At 37.1% G+C, this 22,590-nt stretch overlaps 1 protein-coding gene across 18 annotated transcripts in view; it reads left to right on the forward strand.

The window, feature by feature from the left end:
* Positions 1–22,590, forward strand: part of LOC310911499 (titin-like) — a 240,789-nt gene that overhangs the window by 126,337 nt on the left and 91,862 nt on the right. For 16 of the 18 annotated variants that reach the window (XM_083865081.1, XM_083865086.1, XM_083865098.1 and 13 more), the window contains 27 exons: positions 437–562; positions 4,408–4,491; positions 5,092–5,175; positions 5,653–5,748; positions 6,284–6,358; positions 7,290–7,370; positions 8,498–8,602; positions 9,103–9,180; positions 9,567–9,620; positions 9,940–10,023; positions 13,807–13,857; positions 14,498–14,893; positions 15,084–15,359; positions 15,590–15,865; positions 16,018–16,157; positions 16,622–16,748; positions 16,831–17,094; positions 17,199–17,465; positions 17,596–17,859; positions 18,375–18,514; positions 18,640–18,766; positions 18,878–19,144; positions 19,235–19,501; positions 19,951–20,217; positions 20,304–20,443; positions 21,346–21,472; positions 22,229–22,371. In XM_083865081.1, the coding sequence (XP_083721207.1) occupies positions 437–562; positions 4,408–4,491; positions 5,092–5,175; positions 5,653–5,748; positions 6,284–6,358; positions 7,290–7,370; positions 8,498–8,602; positions 9,103–9,180; positions 9,567–9,620; positions 9,940–10,023; positions 13,807–13,857; positions 14,498–14,893; positions 15,084–15,359; positions 15,590–15,865; positions 16,018–16,157; positions 16,622–16,748; positions 16,831–17,094; positions 17,199–17,465; positions 17,596–17,859; positions 18,375–18,514; positions 18,640–18,766; positions 18,878–19,144; positions 19,235–19,501; positions 19,951–20,217; positions 20,304–20,443; positions 21,346–21,472; positions 22,229–22,371 (4,406 nt within the window). The remainder of the gene's footprint in view (positions 1–436; positions 563–4,407; positions 4,492–5,091; positions 5,176–5,652; positions 5,749–6,283; positions 6,359–7,289; positions 7,371–8,497; positions 8,603–9,102; positions 9,181–9,566; positions 9,621–9,939; positions 10,024–13,806; positions 13,858–14,497; positions 14,894–15,083; positions 15,360–15,589; positions 15,866–16,017; positions 16,158–16,621; positions 16,749–16,830; positions 17,095–17,198; positions 17,466–17,595; positions 17,860–18,374; positions 18,515–18,639; positions 18,767–18,877; positions 19,145–19,234; positions 19,502–19,950; positions 20,218–20,303; positions 20,444–21,345; positions 21,473–22,228; positions 22,372–22,590) is intronic. The other 2 variants (XM_083865093.1, XM_083865083.1) reach the window with 2 other exon arrangements.

Raw genomic sequence — 22,590 nt, forward strand, 5'->3', positions numbered from 1 at the left:
TCCTGGAAGAGGAAGAAGAGGTGGAAGCAGTGGAAGAGGTGGCAGCAGTAGCTGAGCCTGGAGAGCCAGAAGTCTCTCCAGCTGAAGGTATAGGTGATGTTCTGAAAGAGCCTGCCATGCCCTCCACAGTGCTGCAGTGCTCAGTGTTCTTTTCCCCTCTGCCCTCTGTGGGGAGGGGTGAGAGCAGCATTTTGTCATTATGTATCTTTGTGAGCCTGCACACCCCCGCAGGAGAGGGTGGGGTTTTCCAGAAACCCCTCTCTCAATAAGCCCACTCTTGGGTTCTTTGTAGCGCCTCCACCCAAGCAGGAGTGATTGGCTGAAGAGGACGCCCTGGTAGTCTGTCAAGTGTTTATTTTCTTTCTTTCCTGCTTTGCCATCTGCCTGTTTGCTAGCCTTAAGCTCAGTCAAGTAAATGGATCTAATTTCTTTAAAGTACCCGAGGTGATTGAGGCAGAAGAGGCAGAAGAAGAGGTGCCAGTGGTTGTTCCTCCCAAGCCTGTGGCTGTGCCCAAGAAACCTGAGGCTGTGCCAAAGAAACCAGAACCTCCACAAGCTAAAGGTATATCTTTTGCAGGGAGGTGCTTTTTATTTTACTGTATTGATGAATAATTTCATTTGTTATCCCTTCTTTTGTGTAAGATTTGTTGTTTGTCCTTGATCCTTAACCTCTGCTGTACCTCTCTTTGTGCATGGCTAATCAACCAGTCTCTTGAGGAACATTACAGTGCTTAGAAATACCTAAACTCTTTGAGTGTTACGATCTTTCCTACTAATTTAACTGTGAAATTAAGATGAAATAATATCTTTAAAGTGCTCAAGGTGCCCAAGAAAGCTGTCCCACAAGAAAAGACTCCTGCTGCAATACCCAAACAACCAGAACCAGCACCAGCCAAAGGTACACATCACTATTAGTATTATCATTAGAAAAAAAAAAAAATCTGCTCTTCTGGACTTCAGTTTAACTAATTTTTCTTAGTGTTCTATCAGAATAGGTACCTAAGAAACAGGAAGTGGAATGTGGAGTGTCAAACACTTGGCAGAAAAACTAGATTTCATTCCTTGAAAAATATCTCTAGCTTACTGAGCTTTTAGTAAAGTTTAAGAATTAACATTTGCTTACTGTTTAGTTTAAACAGAACAGCATGTTTTACTGAAGAAGATCCTGAAAAGAAATCTTTAAGTTTAAAGAACCAAACATTGCATCCCTGAAACCTCTAATAGATGACAGCAGCAGAATAATTTCTCTACTTCTTTAAATGTAAGATAATTCCAATATACAGGAGGAATTTCTGCTAGAAAAGTACTGGATATATCTAGTGATTATCTTATTACCACATTAATATGTCCAATAAGAGAAGAGAAAAGTATAAGAAGTATATATATTTCTACAGTAGAATTTAAATTAAAGGAACTGAGAAACATAGAAAGTTAAGAGGAGGTGTAAAGAAGAAAAATAATTTATTAAAAAAAATAAAATATGGTGATGATAAATCAAATGCTGCTTCCTAAAAAAAGAGTTAAATTGACAAAGTAGTCATGAATTACATTGACTGATAAACAAATACACTAGGATTCTACAAATAAATTACTGATCATCTGTTACTAAGAAGCCAGATATATTTTCTACATTCCCACCCTGAGCAAGAAACAAAAACCACACACAGAGTTGCCATCTCCTGTGTGATGTGTTGGACACCCTGCTCATTCCACAGGCTGGAAGTAAAGCAGAGCTGATGACTGAATGTAACCACAGCACTTTCTCAAAAAAGTCTGTGTGCATTTACTACTGGTTGTCTTATTGTTACATAGACATCTGCAGTGCCCACACAACTAAAATGCACTAATATCTTTGAAGTTCCCAAGGTGCCCAAGAAAGGTGTTCTGGAAGAGCCCACACCTGTAACTGTGCCCAAACAGCCAGAACCAGCAGCAGTTCGAGGTACCTGTCGCTTTGAGCATCAGTCCAAATGAGACTGTTCTTATTGTCTTACATGTTATTTCTGATGTCTGTTGTTGTTGTTGTTGCGTTCATTTGTGATTTCCTGAAGCTTCTACATTCTGTGCTGTGTATCAGTTAGGAGTTTTAGAATTCAATCTTTTGTATAAACAGCTCAAAATATATATTTTTGTTTACCGTATCGGGGTCTTATTCTGAAGCAGTAGATGCTAAATGCTGTACTTTAGCAATTAATCATTTGTTTTTCATATGGCTTCCCAAATTTGTTCTCTTAAGTAGACAAGAGTCTGCATTACTCTTCAAGCAGACTCAGGTAGTGTAAACAATAGACTTAAACCTTTTGAAATGAAAACCCAATTTTTACACTGCAATGCACTTGTGCAGTAAGAAGTGACAGTATAGAAAGTTTTTTTAAAATTGCTGACCCTTTAACAGTTTTTATTAAAAATAATCATTATAAAATCTTTTGCACTACACAGACTGTGGAAGTTGCCACAGTGAAATAAAAATTGAAGCAAGACAATATACAGAAGGAGAAAAATAGGAAAAATTTCGAAAAAATATGTTCCTTATCCTGTCACTACCCAAACTGCTGAATGTAAAGCACCAGCAGATTCATGAGGAAAGTTAAAAGATAAGACATGGGCTGAGGTGGCTCCCAGAGAAAAAGACAGATCCCAGCAGGGCTGAGAGCAAAAGGCTCTCCTCCAAGGGAAGAAAGGCTGCTGGGTAGTACCCTAATTCACAGCTCACCTTCAAGCCCATGCAGAGCCAGCAGTTCTCTATCAGAACCTACCTGGCATCACTACGGTGTGCCTGTGCCCTGTGGGGGTTTGTGCGTGTGTGAGCCAGTTGAGAGAGAGAGACATGGGTTGATGGGGTGAGACCACTTTGGTTATGTCCATGAGTGCATCTCCAGTCTACATTTCACTGTGCATCTTTGTGTTGTGTGTACAAAACTGACTGCTACTAATATCTTTGAAGCCCCCAAGGTGCCCCAGAAGGCTACTCGTGAGGAAAAAATCCCTGTGCCCACTGCCAAAGCACCAGAGTTTCCAGCACCCAGAGGTACCTGTCTTTATGGATAGTTTAACAAAAAAAACCATCCTGAATCATCATCTTCTTCTGCTAAGCCTTGTCCTACCCTCTCCTGGCCTGTCTCTGTTCCCTGACTGAGGCTGGCCAGGCTGTGTGTGAGGCTGGGACGAGGCTGCTGTGTGGTGTGTCAGAGTTTGAGCTGGCTGCTGGGATGTTCTGTGTCTGTGTCATCCTGGTTGTTGTTCCTATTTGCTGTGTCTTCTCAACCATGTAAAATGAAATGCACTAATATCTTTGAAGTGCCTGAGATGCCTGAAGCTGAAGTCCTGGAAGAGGAGGAAGAAGAAGTGGAAGCAGTGGAAGAGGTGGCAGCAGTAGCTGAGCCTGGAGAGCCAGAAGTCTCTCCAGCTGAAGGTATAGGTGATGTTCTGAAAGAGCCTGCCATGCCTCCACAGTGCTGCAGTGCTCAGTGTTCTTTTCCCCTCTGCCCTCTGTGGGGAGGGGTGAGAGCAGCATTTTGCCATTTTGTATCTCTGTGTGGATGTCTTTAAGCTCGGTCAAGTAAACGGGTCTAATATCTTTGAAATGCCTGCAGTGATTGAGGAGGAAGAGGTGGAAGAGGAGGTGCCAGTGGTCATTCCTCCAAAGCCTGTGGCTGTGCCAAAGAAACCTGTGGCTGTGCCCAAGAAACCTGTGGCTGTGCCCAAGAAACCTGTAGCTGTACCCAAGAAAGCAGAGCCTGTTGCTGTGCCAAAAGTACCAGAGCCTCTGCCTGTCCTTAGGAAATATAAAGTTCCTTCAGTTAAAGGTACATACATCAGTGATTGAGCATCTCCTTATCTCTATTCTCTGAATACCTTTCCCTTTATTTCACTGATGTATGCATTGCCAAATGAATAATCTTCTGCTTAAATTTATTATTCTTCATCATTTGTACGCCCTTCTCTTTTTTATCATTGCACTTTTATTATGTGTATATTTGTGTCTTAATATTCACAAAAATGAAAATTTACTAATATCTTTAAAGAAACTGAAGTGCAAGAGAGAACTGCCCCGGAAGAAAAAGTGCCTCTTACAACACCTAAAACGTCACAATTAGAAAAACCAGAGCTTCCTCCAGCCAAAGGTACTTATTGCCAGGAGGCATCTCCTGAGAAGAAATTTTTTCTTTATTCTCTCTTTCCTTTGTTCAGAGCTGAATCTATAAAATTTGTCAGTTGAAGATAGCCTACCTTGAGAAAGACTGGAGGACAGTCTTTCATGGTTACGGCTACTGTTACTGTGATTTTGTGTGTGCTAGATGTCTTTGTCTTTTTATGTTTCATACGTACCTATATGTACATATGTATTTTATATTCATATGTATTTTATATACACAAAAATAAAAGAAACTTAATATTTTTTTAAAGTGTCTGAAGTGCCCAAGAAACCTGTCTCAGAGGAGAAAGTACCTGTTGCTATTCCTAAAATACCTGAATCACTACCAAGTGAAGGTTTGTGCCACTGTAGATTTTACTCTAAGAACAATCCTTTGTCCTGTTCCTCTGAGTTTAAGCTTTAAAGTAGATATTTTCCTTTTTCTCCCATTGTGATGTTTTTAAGTTGTTCTCTTCATACTTTAGATTATACTAATCAGTCTTTCTTGTATTTCTTAGAAAATCTTCATATTTGGAAGTAAAATATATGCTCCTGTGCAGGACATGTCTCTTTTAAAGATAATATTAAATTCCCACTAAACTGGAGTCTCTCAAAAGTTAGTTTTTATGTTGCTGTTACAATCTTAAATTAATTGAGAGCATTAACATTTTATTCTTTCCTGTTACAATGACTATCCACAATCTTATTATTTAGTTTATATTGTACACGTACAAAAATCTGTCCTTCACACAATCCTCACTCATGCTTAGAAAGAAAGTAATTTTCAAAATATTGCATTAATTGCAAAGGTAACAGATATTGAGTGATTACTTAGCCTAATGTGTATTTGTCTGTGTCTGTTGAAGTAGATTTGCTTTTAGTTATAACTGTATAATTGTTCACGTGAAACAGTCTTATAATTGTAAACTTACACCAGTTGTCAATATTCTTTAAAGAATATGAAATCATAAAGGAGATTGAGCCTGAAGAAGCAGAAGAAATTCCAGCTGTAGAAGTTGAAGAAGCTTTACCAGTTGAAGGTATACAAAGTACTTCCCTAGAGGCTGCCACACACCTTTCTTTCATCATCATCATCATGTGCAGATTTTTCTTGCTGTCTCATTTTTCACCTGTCTGTGTGTTGTAGGTCACCTCTACATTGTCGATCTTTCTGTGATTCTTCCATTCTTGTGTTCTGAAAATTATTTATGATCATTTAATTCTAAGTACAACCTGAAGATTATTTAAAAAGCTTTCATTTTGTTTCTTGTCCACAAGAGTCTTCCCATCATGTTCTCATATTATTAACATGCTTTTTTAGGTCAGCTTGGATATTTGTATTGTGTGCATGCTATGAAGCAGTAACCTAAGGGTCTTTCATGCTCCCATTTAATTCAATGACATTTTTTCACTGGCTTCACTGGAAATGGAATGGTGGACTTTAGGTTTGTGCATTACTCTTCGCATAACTACCATCATAGAAAATTTATTCTAAATCTACCTAATGTTATTTAAAGTGCCGCAACCTGAAAAGAAGATCCCTGAAAAGCGAAAACCACCACCACCACCTGCTCCAAAAGAAGATATTAAACTGGCAAAAGATCTACTTAAAGGTATAATCATCTGAAGCCACAAATAATGGTGGAAACTCAATCTTTTAAAATTATACTGATGAACCTTGGCAAGCATGCTTTTAGACTATATTTTTGTGTCTTTTTCATTTATTTTCTAATATACTATACTTTAATGGTGCGCCTCACTAATTCTCATTCTATCACAATTTTTAATCAGCATTTACATGGGTTCTTTTCAATAGTTACAGGAAAAAAATTATTAAAACAATTTTAATCAAGTTAACACATTCTTCTATCTTTAACATAATTCTTCTCTCTTTAACATATTCTTACAAATGAAAAGAATCCCCAGCAATAATTTGCTGGTGTTACATGAACACAAATTTCAGATCAATTGTGCTTCCTACAGACTATCTGACTTTTTCTAAACAGTTAATCAGCAGGGATCTTAGCTTTGCAGCTTTTGCCCTTCTTTTACATCAAGACTATTAATGAAGTGTTCGGATTTTTTAAAAAACTCCTTTCTTTTTGGAGTCTAATATATGTTGTAAAATTCAAATAATTTTCTTTAAAGCTCCTGAAGCAAGGAAGAAAGCTGTGCCTGCAAAACCTGCTGAGCCTCCGAAGTTGGAACCTCCACCTGCTAAAGGTACCTGGCTAATATAAGAATCTAGCTTAAAATAAACCTCTCATGACCTCAAAGCTGTAGTTCTCAGTATCTTCTTGTTTAATTTGCTCAAATATGTCAAAACACTGTCTGTGTTAGATTATGTTAAACATGCACCCCCATCTTGGGTGTATGTATGTGTGTTATATTTATGTCCACTTTAATTGGTCATCATGTGATCCATGAGATGTAAGAGACAGAAACACAGAGGAGTGAGAGAGTTTTTATGAGTATTATCATTTGTGTAGGTGCTCACATTGGTTTTCTGCTTAGCTAGAAATAAAAAATACTCTTTAAATGAATACACCATTGTTCCAACATACTTAGTTTATTATTTTTCTGAAGTGTAACTTATTTTTCTGAGTGGACACTTTCTAGAGATGGGAATGAATAATGTGTTGAGTAAGCCCCTTCACAGGTGTGCCTTTATGTTATTAATATGTACTTGAGTTTAAGATAAACTCCAGCTTATCAGCTGGAGTTTAGGCAGCTAAGCAGTGGACATTCCTTCTTAATGCTGTTCCAAGTCTTGAGGTTAAAGTGGATCCTATGAATATCACAGACAGATCATCTGAATAGATATCTAACATAAGCCTGTAGTTAGGAGGATAAGAAAATAAAAATATTATGATGATGATTCTTCTTGAATACATACCCTTTATAATTTTCTCAAACCATACTTCTCCTCTATTAATTGTACGAAAACTTTATACATATGCTTAGATAACAGCTGTGTGCAAATTATATAGAAAATACATTAAAACTATTGGCCTTATAGCAACAGTTTTATCTTTGATATTAATATTCAGAAATGGACTAGTATTTGATTTGTGTGTTTGGACATGCTAATTGTTGGTTAACTGTTACTGCTGTAATGAACCTATAATAAAATCTGGAATAATATTCTTTTAAGTGCCTGGACTTGTAAAGAAACCTCGCAAAGTAATTCCTGAGGCTACTCCCCCACCAAAAGAAGAAGTTGTTTTGAAAAGAGGTATAGTAACTTGACTCTGTTTTTAAAAACCCAGCATTTTAACAATGATCAGCATATTCCTCTAAGTAAAATTGTTTCACATATGTGGTATGGAACATTACATGATCAAATACTGTCTGATGTCTGTTTCTGGGGAAAAGCAGTTGTAGTTGCAGGGAGGAAGAGGGTGTAGCCTGAAAGTCTCTCGGATGCAAAGGATCTGTAATGAAAACAGAGCAGAACAGTGAAAATCTAGCTCTCTATGTCTCTCTGTTCCGTTTTCCTTATCTCTTTATACTAGAGTTGAGAGTCTTCCACTGCCCCCACTGTAAATGTTATTTAAGTTACATGTGTAATCTATGTATTCTCTTTTATGGTTTTCTTCAAAGTACTACACAGATCACAGAACCCTGCGGTACTGTTGGACATCAGTCCCATTTCCTGCATAGTCTGGGGCATCCTGAATCCTTTTGTGCTCAACTATTGCTTAGAAAAATGAAGCACTAATTCCAATTCTTTTTGAAATACAACAGAGGGATGATTCATGCCTGTGTACCTTGTACCTTCAAATTTCAGACAACATAATAAAATATAATATTCCATTTTTCAGATAACAGTGTCTGTGCATACCCAAGGTGGAGAACTGAGAGGACAAAACCAAGTAAAATCAATAAAATGAAAAACAAACATTATAAATTTGAGCTCTCCAAATATAATACTTGGAGATTTAGTATTGTTCTCTCAAGGAAGTTAATAGGAGTTTAATCTATAATCCTGCATTGTATCCCTAAATACCATCTTTAACTGCAGTTAACAATTTGTAATTACATATAGCAAGTCTTCATTTAAATAAGAGAATAAATATATAAGATATTACAAAAAAAAATTAATCTATCATAGTCAGTTAACTTTAAAATCTTTTCTCTCAGGTGGACTGCTCTTAATAAAAATGTCTTTTTTCCTTAGATTACTTGAATTTTAAATGACTTTCAGTATCTTGAACAGTTACACAAATCTTCTGTTTTTATTGAGCTATATATTTTATTTTCCTGTTTCTTTATGATTGAAGTTTTTAATCTTTGTCTTGTTCACTGTCTTATTCTTTTGTTTCCCTGCGCTTTAAAACTGAGATTTCTTTTCTTTTGAAGTTCTTAAAAAGAAACCTGAAGAGGAAGAACCTAAACCAGAAAAAGAGCCTAAACCAGAAGTTAAACCAGTACCAACACCAGTAGAAAAAATTAAGAAACCTGAAGGTACTAGATTACTATAAAAATTATTTATTCATTTATTTATTTATCCCACTATTAAGTAGCATTTTCTTAAGTTCAGGAATGGGACTAATATCTTAAAAGATAGCTTGCAATGGCCTAATTGTGCAATTTCAGTCTTAGCTGGAAGCACAACCAAGTTTGACATTCGCATTTGGATCTGTATTCTGCATTTTGGGATAGTTTCTCAATCTTCACTGTGTATAGAAAAGAGCTTTACAAATATTTTATATAATAATGATAAAAACATAACTACAGTTAATCCAAACATTTCTTTTATGCAACATTTTACAAGTATGTGTCCTTTTATCCCTTTATACTTACTGATTTATTCAAATCTTACTCTAAGAAATATTTCTAAACCTTATGAACCTCTGAAACAGTTTACGTGTAAAACAAAGAATGGTTTTAAACACACTTGAGGGTATTCTATTTAGAGGTTTAAGTGTTTTAATATATCTTACAAAAAATATATTATTTTAAAGTCCCAGAAGTTCCTACGAAGAAAATTGAGATACCTGCCATAAAAAAAGAGGAGAAACCTGTGCCTGAACCACCAAAAGGTAGACATGTGGTGCCCTTTTTCTTTATTGCAGCAACTAAATGATATTCAGTGCTGAATATCATGCTATATTAACATAATGCATTACTGTCCTTCAGTCCCTCATGACTACTGTGTCCTCATTAACCATTTTGTAATCTTCTGGATTTCTTGTTGTCTTTATTCTTCAATGCTTGAAAAATTCATCTTTTTTCCATTGTTTGCAATCTTGCTTTACAAGAGATAATCTCAAGGTAATTTCTTGCTTTTTGGCCATATAAAATAGAAACCAATAAATTCTGTCTTCATTTAGCTCTCTCTGTGTTGTTGCTCCTAACTTCTAATGTTCAATGTAATTGCAAAAAATGTAAACTAACCTACTTGTAATTTCTGTGTTTGAAATGGCAGAAACTAAGCAAGCATCTGTCCCAGTTCCTGGGCCTGAACCTAAGCCTGTAGTAGGTAAGAATTCTTTAGTCATGCATACTGGTGAAGCCTTTCTTGTGTGTCTGATATTTTCTGTTCAAGGATTTCTCACTAGAAGGACATTCATACAATCATAGCATACCAGGTTAGAAGGTGACTTCAAGGGTAATCTGGTCCAACCTTTCTTGGCAAAAGCCCAGTCTAGACAGATGACTCAGCACCTTGTGCAGCTGAATATTGTCCACACAAAGGCCTTTAGAATCAATAAGACTAGAACCTTCCTACCATCTACAAAACATTTTAAAGAACATCATACTTAAAGTAATGTATTAAAACTTTTTTTTACCCCATACAGCTGTAAAATCTCCAAAACCAGCTGAAGAGCCAGCACCCACTGTTACTGCTCCAGTGAAAACTCCAGTTGTTGGAAAGAAAGCAGGTATTTATGTGTATTCTATGCTATTTAGAAGGTTTTTCTCTGACATACCTTAGTACCTTCAGTATAAAAAGAGGGAAGAGCTGTACACTAATTCATTCATTGCAGGAAGATTTGAGGTCCTATTCAAGGATCTTGTTATTCTAGGTACTGTCACCTAATTTAAAACAAAAACATCTCTGATATACTATGGAGACCAATCTGTGCTCTTTTGTCTGTATCGTAATATATGTGTCTTTATTTGTTGTCCTACTATGAAATTTGCATATTCTGTTGTATTCTTGATGTTTCTCATGTCCTGATATGTGTTTTGTGAATTGCATCTTGTATCTTCTGTGTGGAAGAAGAGAAGTTACGCGTTTTTCTAAACATCTGTTGCGTCGTTCGGTTTCCTGGTTTTGATTTGTTATTGAAGCCCTGAGGGAAACCGACAGTGATGTTGAAAAATTAGAGTATTCCTACTTTCATCTGCTATGCAAAAAAAAAAAAAAAAAAAAAAAAGCTGTGATGGTTCTATTTCCTCAGAAACTCTCTGAGCCTGTGCTCTACCAGCAGAGCTGATCCATTCTACTTGCCCACCATTCAGAGGGCTTCATGCTGCAGTAGAGCTCAGATCTTGAGCATTTGAGAAGGCAAATCATTAATGTCTCTTGGCCATTGATCTGGTGATGTAGCCTGCAGTGGCACAATTAACCTATTTTATGTCAGTGACCAGATAGCTGTCATTTTCTGGGTTTAAATTGGTAGTCTAAGAGGACACTACTAACAGTGGTTTACTTAGGTTTTCTGTTTTCTGTGTGTGTGCTGTTCTTACCTTCCTTTGTGGTTATGTAAAGAAAAAGTCTTCTATGTTCATTTTATTTCAGGTATAACTGTAAAATTTGTCTTAAAATATATTGTTCCTGATTCTTATTCTTATGGATTTTAACTCTCTAAATTACCATTACCTATGAAACCTTTGTAGCTGCAGAAAAGCCTGATGCATCATCTGTTCTAAAGCATAGAGATAAAATGCCCTCAGTGGAAGAAGAAAAGCCTGAGTCAATTGTGTTAAAGAAGATTTTGGTTGAAAAAAGCTTGCATGTAAAAGAGAAAGTGAGTCCTAAGGAGATAGTTCCAGCCATAGAGCCACTTGAGTATAAAATCTCACTGGAAACAACTGGTGGAATGCTGAATTCTGAGACAGATGAACAGGACAAAGTATCTCTTAAATATTTCATCCTGGCCTCTGAAGAAGAGGAACGAGAAATAACACCTGTAGTTTCAGGAAAGACTACCCTTACAGGTGAGAAATTAGAAGTTGAAATGGATCGCATTGTTTACACAAAGGAGGAACTACCACTACCTGATGAGGAAGTGAAATTGATTTCTATAACAGCTGAACATGTGGAAAGAGATTCTGGAGAAGAAAAGGAGGATGAAATTAAATTGGTTGTTCATAGGGAAGATGCCATAGAGAAGGTCTTGGAAAAGTTCAGTGTTCTTCATGAAGGAAAGATTCCCGCTCATGAAAAAGAAGAAATTGAATCAACTTATGTACCTAAATCCAGAAAGACATATCAGCCCCAGGACCAGAAAGAGCTTGTAGGAAAAGAGAAAAAATCAAAAAAAAGTTTGCAACCTGAAAAAGTTCACATTAAGGATAAAACTCCATTTGTACAGGATCTCATAGAGGCAGGCATAGCTGAAACTCCTCAGCTTAGAAATGAAAATGAGAGAGGAGATTTTACTCCGGAGAAATCTGAAGTTCCTCTTGGAGAATCCATGAAGGGACATGACATAAAAAGTAAAATTCAGAGGATGAATCAATCTGGTAGCACAGCACCTGAAATTCCTGTAGATAAGATTCTTAACAAAGAAGCAAAGAAAATGGACGATATTCAAGATGGTAAGAAAGATGAGAATCAGGATTATACATCAGCAGAAGTGCATTCCTTAGACCTGTCTGAGGAGGCTCAGCCAGAATTGAGAAAAGATGTTGACCTAGAACACACCGTTGAAGATAAGGAGGTTCCTGGAGAAAAACCTCATACAATCTTTAAACCATCTGTTCTTAAGTCAGAGGTAGTAGAAATGAAAGCTAGAGAAAAATATTCTACAGAGAAACAAGTTCCTTATGACGAGGGTTTAGGACAATTGTTGACTGAGAAAGCACTCCTAAGTGATAAAAAAACAGGCAAGAAGATTACACCAGAGAAGGAAGAAAAAACTGTCTTTACCACCCACTTAAAAAAGGGCAAAATTGGGCAGTCAAATGCCCCTGAAATTCTGCCTGCGGAAATAGAATTTGATACAGTGATCACAGGAGGAATGGAAGGTGAAGTTTCCATGGGAGAACATGGAAAGGGAGTCATATCTGAGTCAATAAAGAAAGTTGCTATTCAGCCACCACAAAGTCAAGATGAAAAACAAATGCAAGAAGTTCATACCATTCAGGATGAACATAAAGAAACTGTAGATCACAAAAGCAGAAAAGATGAAATTGAAGAAAAGCAATCTACAGTAGGTATATCAGATGAAAAAACATCACCTGAACACAGCACTGGAAAAAGCACATCTGGTACCATAAAAAAAGAGAAGGGAAAGCTCATAGACAAATTATCATCAAGCAAAGGGATCCTTGCAAATGGAGAAGATACTTACTCTTCAAGCGTAGGTAAGGTAATAACTTCCAAGAAAGCAGAAGGAGAGAAAGAATACCAGAAATCAGAACCTGCTCACCTGACTGAGCAGGCTACTAGACTTTCAAGTGAAAATAAGAATTTGGCTGCACCTGGAGAATCGTGTGAGGTTCTGGATGTTCCAGCAAAGTCTCAGGCAAAGCGAGGTGAGGAAGACTGCTGCCAAATTCTTCCACGAAGTGCTTGTACCATTTGCTTCAGGAGAGTACCACCTGCTATTGTGTTTTAGTAACACCATTTGCAATTTCATCAAGTCTGTCAGCTGGCTTTATTGGCATTCAGCCACTCTTCACGTGTTTCTCTTACCTGTCTGTACATACAGCTGTGTGATCACTGTTCATTGTCTTGGTCTTGGTCTCTAAGACTTCATAAATCATTCAGTGCCATTGTCTTCTCAGGAAAACTCATATGTTTTTTTCTAGTATTCATTTTTCCATCCATTGCAATAAAATCTGTCCTGCATTTCATTCACATCATTCTCCCATTAAAAGTATCTTTTATATTTCCTTCACAAAAAGGTAATGAGAGGCCTTATAGCATGGGTAATATTTTCAAAAGTCTGTGATGATTCATCGCAAATGAAGTTACTAACAGAACATCCATCACTTGTAAAAGTACGACATTGTCCCCAAACATATATTTAATTTACACAGCTTATATTTTTGTGGCATTCATTAGTAAAAGTGTGTGGGTTTTAAAAAAAAAAACAAACCCCATATAACTTTAATAGGCACTTAAACTATTTTGGCTGACAGGTGGGTATTGATCAAGGGCCTAATCTTAAATGTCAGGGAATGACAAAATTTTACAAATTAATGGGAGGACAACACATTAGGGAAATAGGAGCTTTTAAGCTGCCTATTAGGCTCTACTGCTGAATATGTCATTCCCACACTTCAGGATATCGAACTTACTATTGAGATATAGACAGTAGAAGTTCTATAAAAATATAGATATGTTTTTTCCTCCCCTTTCCTCTGTTTTCCTCCCCTTTTACATATATGTACTAAAAGAAGAAAAAATCTGATATCTAAAATAAATGCTTGTCTTAGTTTTATTATGTTTATTTAACTACATTCCTAATAATCTTGCTATTCTACTTCAGAGGCCAAGCCACCAAAAGAAGAATCTCCAAAGGGTATCAGTCCAGTCAAAGGTAGGAAATTACAAGCAATACTTGACATGGTTTAACTCCAGCAGGGAACCAGGCCCCAGACAGCACTCACTTCCCTATGGTGGGAGGGAGGAAAGAATAAGAAGGGTTAAAGTCAGAAAACTCATGGGCTGAGCAAAAGCAGAGCACACAAACAAAGCAAGATGAGGAGTTCATTCACCACTTCTATGAGCAGAGATGTGTTCACCCATATTAAGGACAGCAGAGTTCCATCTGTTGAAGGGCAAATGTCATAACTCTGAATGCATGCACCCCTGCCCCCCCACACCCTTCCTTCTTCTTCCCCCTGCTTTATATACAGACCATATGGTGTAGGATATCACTTTGGTCGGTTGGGATCAGCTTTCCTGGCTGTATCTCTTCCCAATTTCTTGTGAACTCCCAGCCTTCTCAGTGGTGGTGCTGTATGAGAAGCAGAAAAGGCCTTGGCTCTGCAAGCACCTCTCAGCAATCACAAAAACATCTCTGTATTATCAAAACTGCTTTCAACACAAATCCAAAACATAGCCCCATACTGGCTACTTAGAAGACTGTTAAATCTCCCCCAACCAAAATCAACACTGCCTACAATCAAAAGTAATTAATCAGGATTAGTTTATTCATTTCTGAATTTGAATTACAGCCAAGAAGACACCTTCACCAGCAGATGCAGAGAGAAGGAAACTCAGGCCAGGCAGTGGTGGTGAAAAACCTCCTGAAGAGCCTCCATTTACTTACCAACTCAAAGCTGTACCACTGAAGTTTGTCAAAGAGATGAAAGATATAGTGCTAAAAGAAGCTGAGTCTGTTGGGTCTTCTGCAATCTTTGAAGTCCTTATTTCACCATCCACTGCAATTACCAGCTGGATGAAAGATGGAAGTAACATCCGAGAGAGCCCAAAACACAAGTTTATTGCTGATGGCAAGGATAGGAAGCTGCATATTATTGATGTCCAGCTGTCCGATGCTGGTGAATATACTTGTGTATTACGACTGGGGAACAAAGAGAAGACCTCTACTGCCAAACTTATTGTTGAAGGTATTCCTTGTTTCAAGTTTATTAGTAGGCTAGCTACTCCTCAAACTAGAATTGGTACTTTGTAATTTTACGGGAGTTGGTAGATGTGTCCTTTTGCTTCCCTCGACCACTACACATATTATGTAAGTTATTTCTGCATCACATGTTCTATTTATAAAGGAGACAAATCAAAATAATTTGTTTTCCACAGAACTCCCAGTGCGGTTTGTGAAAACCCTTGAAGAAGAGGTGACTGTCATTAAAACCCAGCCACTGTATTTAACATGTGAACTTAACAAAGAAAGAAATGTGGTCTGGAGAAAGGATGGTAAAATCATCAAAGCCAAGCCTGGAAAATTTGCTCTGGGTGTTATTGGTTTGTCACATTCCCTCACAGTCACTGATTCAGATGATGCTGATGCTGGCACTTACACTGTTACTGTGGAAAACTCTGAACTATCGTGCTCGTCTTGTGTTAGGGTAGTAGGTAAGCAAACAAAATCATGTTCTTTTTTCTCTCTCGGATGTTTGGGCTGCTTTAAAACTATGAAAACCTTTTCTCATTGTCTTACAACATAAGTGGACAGATAAGATTTTTACAGCTATTAAAAACTTGTTGTATTACAAAATCTCTTAGTTCTTATTCTTTTTTATAACACGTCCATTTGTAATAAAAGTGCTCTAAGCTGTTTTCTTGTGCAACTTTTTGTCACGCAGAAGTTATAAGGGACTGGTTAGTAAAACCCATAAGAGACCAGCATGTTAAACCAAAAGGAACAGCTACTTTCAGTTGTGACATTGTCAAGGATACACCAAACATTAAATGGTTTAAAGGAGATGAGGAAATCCCTGCTGAACCCACTGACAAGACAGAAATCTTGAAAGAAGGAAATAAAGTTTTCCTGAAAATCAAGAATGCTGGTCCTGCTGATATTGGAGAATATTCAGTGGAAGTTGAAGGTCGCAGATATCCAGCTAAACTGACCCTTGGTGGTAAGGAAGCTTTTATTTGGATTATATTTAATCCTCTTGTATGCCAAAGTTGAAAAACATCCAAATAAACAAACAAAAAAGGTAACCTGAATTATTATAAAGCTCTATCAAAACTTGATCTAATCATATATGTGTTCATTTGTGCATTGTAGAACGTGAAGTTGAGCTTCTGAAGCCATTAGAGGATGTTACAGTTTATGAAAAAGAAACAGCAAACTTTGATACAGAAATATCTGAAGATGATATTCCTGGGGAATGGAAGCTGAAAGGAGAAATCCTGAGACCTTCACCTGTAAGCATCCTTGAGTTTTACAACATAATTTATTTAAATTAAACACTGTGAACAGATTCCTTGAATCTTTATGTTAAGATGTGTCACAGCTACTCAACCAGAATATATGATTAAAAATTCTGATTCTCTAAGGAAGGATTATACTTTATAACAGCTAAGTTTTGAAGGCCTTCATTTTCTTAAGGTAATGCAGCACATTATTCAAGCAATAATAGAAATATGCTACATACATTGTAGGGATGATTCTGGCATTCTAAAGTGTAGAATGCTGAAGAAATGTATTCCATATTTTAATTATTGTGTAAAAAAGCATTAAATTCCCTTAGAAAGCAATTTCATTCTTCCTACCTGACTCTTCACCACATATGCAATGTTTATGAAAATCCCTTTATTAAAAACTCCTAGCAGCAAGGCATTTGCATTGCATTGGTATTTGTATGTAACAAAGTCTGTCATCTCTCCAGACATGTGAAATCAAATCTGAAGGAGGAAAACGCTTCCTAACCTTACACAAAGTCAAGCTGGAGCAAGCTGGCGAAGTGCTTTACCAGGCCCTCAACGCCGTCACCACAGCTATCCTGACAGTCAAAGGTACGGTGCCCCACGGTGACACCAGCTTAGACAGAGTTCACCTGGAGCACGTTACAAATTATGTGTTCTCTTCTGCTTCCAGAAATCGAATTGGACTTTGCTGTGCCCCTGAAAGATGTCACTGTTCCTGAGAAGCGCCAAGCAAGGTTTGAATGTGTCCTTACCAGAGAGGCCAATGTTATATGGTCCAAGGGCACTGATATACTCAAGATCGGAGAAAAATTTGACATCATTGCAGATGGAAAGAAGCACATTCTTGTTATCAATGATTCACAGTTTGATGATGAGGGAGAATATACTGCTGAAGTTGATGGCAAGAAGAGCACAGCAAGACTGTTTGTGGAAGGCAAGTATTTTTTCATGAACAAAAAAAATAAAAAGGAGAAAGAATATATCTCTCAGGACTACATTAGCCATTTTTCTGATTGTATTTATGTGTCTACATTACAGGTGTAAGGCTGAAGTTCATATCACCTCTACAGGATCAAACAGTGAAAGAGGGGGAAACAGCTCACTTCCAGTTTGAGCTTTCTCATGAAGACATGCCTGTGAAATGGTTCAAAAATGACAAGAGACTTCACACAAGCAGAACAGTTTTAATTACTTCAGAAGGCAAAGTTCATAAACTAGAAATGAGAGAAGTAACACTTGATGATATCTCAGAAATAAAGGCTGTAGTCAAGGACTTGAACACACAAGCCAATCTGAAAGTGTTAGGTAATTACATAAATAGCTATAGAATAAATAGAATAAATATAAGCCATTTTTATAAGTAGAAATTGACAAAATATTAACATTTTAGTACATTTATATAACTAATTTATCTTATCCACCATGGCTTTTGTAGAGGCTGATCCATATTTCACTGTGAAATTGCAAGACTACAGTGCTGTAGAGAAAGATGATATTACTCTGGAGTGTGAACTTAGCAAAGATGTGCCAGTAAAATGGTACAAGGATGGTGAAGAGCTAATAGCTTCCAACAGAATTTCCATAAAAACGGATGGCTTGCGCCGTATCCTGAAGATCAAGAAGGCTGCAGAGAGTGATAAAGGTCTTTATGAGTGTGACTGTGGAACCGACAAGACAAGTGCCAATATCAGTGTTGAGTGTAAGTAATCATGTCTTCACTAAGGGGAAGTACCAAAACCTTTGTAAACCAGTGTAGACAGACAGACACTCTCTAGAGAGCAAGAATGTACCTGTGGAAAGCATGCTGTTATGATGAACAGCTGAAATATCTAGATTTAAAGTTATTAAAAGCGATGACAAGAGACAATATATTTGATGATACATAAATAGCTGTTACAAAGACAGTGACTCTCTCTGTCCAGCTACTATCAGGAAAAAAATCAGTTTAGTTCACTGTAACAGATAGCTGGGTTAATTATTGGGAAAAATTATTATTACCAAAAATAACTAAATTTTCAGACATATTAGAGAAGGAGGTTGTAAACTCCCACCTTGCTGCTTTTTAGGAAGAGGTCAGATAAACATTTACTGGTCATAGCATTTGAATGCCCAGAAAAAGGAGAAGGGAGAGATTTGTGATGCTTTCCAGTATGGCATTTCTATGGTATGCAATTTGTGAGGAAACAGATGTGAACTTTTGATTCTTTTTTTTAGCTCGCTTAATTAAAGTGGAGCGTCCACTGTATGGAGTGGAAGTATTTGTTGGTGAAACAGCACGCTTTGAAATTGAGATTTCTGAGCCTGATGTCCACCCTGTATGGAAGCTAAAGGGAGAAACCCTAACACCTTCACCTGTAAGCTTCTTCTTTATTTTTACACCATAATTTCCAGTGGAAAAACATGATTAATAATAGTGTTTTCTTAGTGATTTCTGAGAATACTAATATTTGGGGTGGGGTGTGTGTTTCTTTATCACCAGGATTGTGAAATCATTGAAGATGGGAAGAAGCATATTCTTGTCCTTCATAATTGCAAACTTGATATGACTGGAGAAGTGTCTTTCCAAGCTGCCAATGCTAACAGTGCTGCTAATCTGAAAGTGAAAGGTACAGTCTGCATTTGGTCAACATTTCCCTGTGTATTTCAGGGCATGAGAACAAATTTAGTGTGAGAAAGTATGGTATGAAGTGATCTGAATGAGTCTTCTTTGATTTCAGAACTGCCTCTTATCTTTATCACTCCACTAAGTGATGTGAAGGTCTTTGAGAAGGATGAAGCTAAGTTTGAATGTGAGGTCTCCAGAGAACCCAAGACTTTCCGCTGGTTGAAAGGAACAGAAGAGATCATTCCCGATGAAAGATTTGAAATTATTTCAGATGGAACTAAGCATGCTCTGATTATTAAATCTGTTGCCTTTGAGGATGAAGTAAAATACACATTTGAAGCTGAGGACAAAAGAACAAGTGCCAAGCTAATTATTGAAGGTTTGTTAGATGTTGTCTTCTAGGAGAATTCTGCATCATATACTTGCATAATTTATATTGATAACATTATGACATGTTATGTTGTTATAGGAATCCGCCTGAAATTCATCACTCCTCTCAAGGACGTAACAAAGAAGGAGCGAGAAACTGCAGAGTTCACTGTAGAACTCTCCCATGAAAATATCACTGTGGTCTGGTTCAAGAATGACCAACGATTGCATACCAGCAAAGTGGTTTCAATGACAGACGATGGCAAATTCCATACACTCACAATCAAAGATCTTACTCTTGATGATACTTCTCAGATAAAAGTGGAAGCTATGGGCAAATCCTCAGAAGCTAAACTCACTGTTCTTGGTAAGAATAACCAAAAGAATTTACCTGATGTATATTATCAGAAGAGTTTTATCAATTAAAAATAACAATCAGAAAGTCTTGGGATTGACCTAAATCTAAATTATGATTTTGAAAATCTAACAGTTTTTTTTTCCTTCATTGAGTCTCCATTTACCTATTCACAATGGATAATTGCAATAACTTTAAAACTTTATGCAAAGTTGCCAAGTTAAAACTGCACTCTAAAACTCCTAGAGCATCAAAAGAATGTTGTCAGTAATATTAGTAACACCCCAAATAATTTCTTAGGTGTTTATTGTTTTCTTTTTTGTAAGAGAACTGTGAAAAGGTACTGTATTTAGCCCTTTTTGCAGGTTATAAACAGGAAATCTATTTTATGGTAGAAACTAGTTGTTTTTTCTGGAAGACTAAAATTTCAGACTGATATATGTCTTAACTTTTTCTTGCAGAGGGAGACCCTTATTTCACTGGGAAGCTGCAGGATTACACTGCTGTGGAGAAAGATGAAGTAATCTTACAATGTGAAATCAGCAAAGCAGATGCCCCAGTGAAATGGATGAAGGATGGCAAACCAATTACTGCATCAAAGAATGTCATTATTAAGGCTGATGGTAAAAAGAGAATCCTTATTCTCAAGAAAGCTTTGAAGAAAGACATTGGACAGTACACTTGCGACTGTGGTACTGATCAAACCTCTGCTAAACTTGATATTGAAGGTATGGTTATTTCAATGGGCTGCTCTGTAGAGATCTTTTGGGATCTGCTAGAGACTGAGGGAATTAATCGTGTTTTTCTTCTCCAGACCGGGATATTGAGATTGTGAAACCACTCTACAGTGTGGAGGTGATTGAGACAGAGACTGCCCGTTTTGATATTGAAATCTCTGAGGAAGGTGTCCATGGCAATTGGAAGCTAAAAGGAGAACCCCTGACTGAATCAGCTGTAAGCAAATATTTCATGATATTTTTTGTGTGTATATCAACACTTTGCAGGGAGGTGAGGTGTGAGAGAGCGGGTGACTGCAGAAACTAAATTTTATCTCTTTCTGCTTTCAGGAAGAGTCACTATATTAAAAATAGTGGATTTTTTTCATTAACAATGTTTTAAATATAGTACAAATGTGATCCAAAATAGCTAAATAATAAATGATTTTTACATAAAATTATACATTCTACATTGTTAACAATACCTAACAATCATGTATCCAAAATGACATTTAAAAATACTAACTTTGGATTGCATGCTTTTTCCTGTGGGTTTTGAGTTATATTTAGTTTAAATAGATGTAGATCACATTCCCAAACTCCTTTTCATTTTTGTGACAGCTAAAATTGGTGTAAAATAGTATAGAGCTTAATCAAATATTCTGAACTCCTTGCTGGAATGAGAAATGAAGAAACAATACAATCACAATCGGCAATAATTTGGCTTCTATATTATGTGAATAATACAAATGTGAATAATACACAAAGATTGGAAGTTACATGAAGATCACTGTCTGGATAAAAGAAGGAAAGACCTTCTTGAGGAAAGGTCACAGCACAAGCTTAGCAATTTCTAGTTCCCTTGGGGAAACTAGACCTCTGACTGGTCTACATATATATTAATATATTGGCTACTCAGTCAGCACAGAAATGTGTTCTTTCGAGGAGGAAGCTGACTGTATTAAGAAGAGAGTTTGAAAGGAAAGGCCTTTGAATGAATGTTTATAAGGTATATTTCATGAGGGCCTAAGTTGTGAATGGAGTAAAAGTAAACAGATGCATGGTAAGAGAAGTAAGGGCTCTTTTGGTGAGTAGTACAAACAAGGCATTGAAAAAATCATTTCAATTTGTTTTTTTCAGGAATGTGAAATCAAGGAGGAAGGAAAAAAGCACTTCCTTACACTGTACAATGTACGCTTGGATCAAGCTGGTGGAGTAGATTTCCAAGCAGCAAATGCCAAGTCTGGTGCTCACCTTCGAGTGAAACGTAAGTGTCTTTTAAAATGAAACTAATTGATTAATTAAGTGAAAACATAGTACACACTGCCTCTTTGGAATGGGTGGTAAGTCTCTATCCTATATTGAACCCACAGCAATCCTTTCCAGAAGAACAACTCAGAGATCAGTTATTCAGGCTGTCTTTAATTTTTTTCATTAAGGAATGTCCTATGTGTTTTTTAACCTTGTTTATCATTTATCCATATAGAAGAAGTAAAATTAAGGAGATGGCCTTGAAGGCTGCTTCATGGTCTGGCATCATATATGCTGTTATGAAATCAAATATTGCAAGCAAAGGCTCTGCTGCATCAAAGTGTCATGTTAACTGGAGAGGATAGGATAACAGAGATATTCTGGGGATAGGGTTAAGAGCTTGATGGACAGGGACAGACTACACCGTTGAAGACGACTTCTTTCCCACTCCAATCCTAGCCCTCGCTATTTTGGAAACGCATGCCTTATCTAGCAACAGGCATGCAAGGCTTGGCAAGGAGACAGATGCAGAGCAACTTTCCTGCTGACCTTGTTCAATTTAAAGAAACACGCTCTGCAAATAGGAAATTGTAGGTGACCAGCCCTCCCCTAAGAACCCAGGGTGGCCTCTTCTATTTAGGGAATGTAAAGAGCAGCATTGCGATGTCTGGCTCTCTTGAGGGAAGCCACCATGGAGATTAGTACGTAAGGGCAGAAGCTCTCTCTTGGGTAGAAGTGACTAATCTAAAAATTATGTCTTCTCCTTACCAAGCTCGAGTAATTGGCTTGCTGAGACCCCTCAAGGATGTAACAGTGACAGCTGGGGAATCAGCAACCTTCGATTGCGAACTGTCTTATGAGGGAATCCCAGTAGAATGGTTCCTGAAAGGAAAGAAACTGGAGCCCAGTGATCAGGTAAAGAAACTAAACTTTACTTTTTCTCATGTTTTCTCCTCCTCCTTCTCTCTGAAGGCACTTCCCCTTCTTTATTTCTTATTTATTCTCTCAGGTGAAGTACTAAGGCATAGCAATATTGTGGTACTGCTGTGTCAAATGCTAAATCATCCCTAAATATGATACAACAGTTTTTCCCAGAAATTCCAGTATTCTGGGATACTACAATTATTTATCATA

Source organism: Zosterops lateralis (assembly GCF_965231275.1).
Source record: "Zosterops lateralis genome assembly, chromosome: 7".
Classification (NCBI taxonomy): Eukaryota; Metazoa; Chordata; class Aves; order Passeriformes; family Zosteropidae; genus Zosterops; species Zosterops lateralis.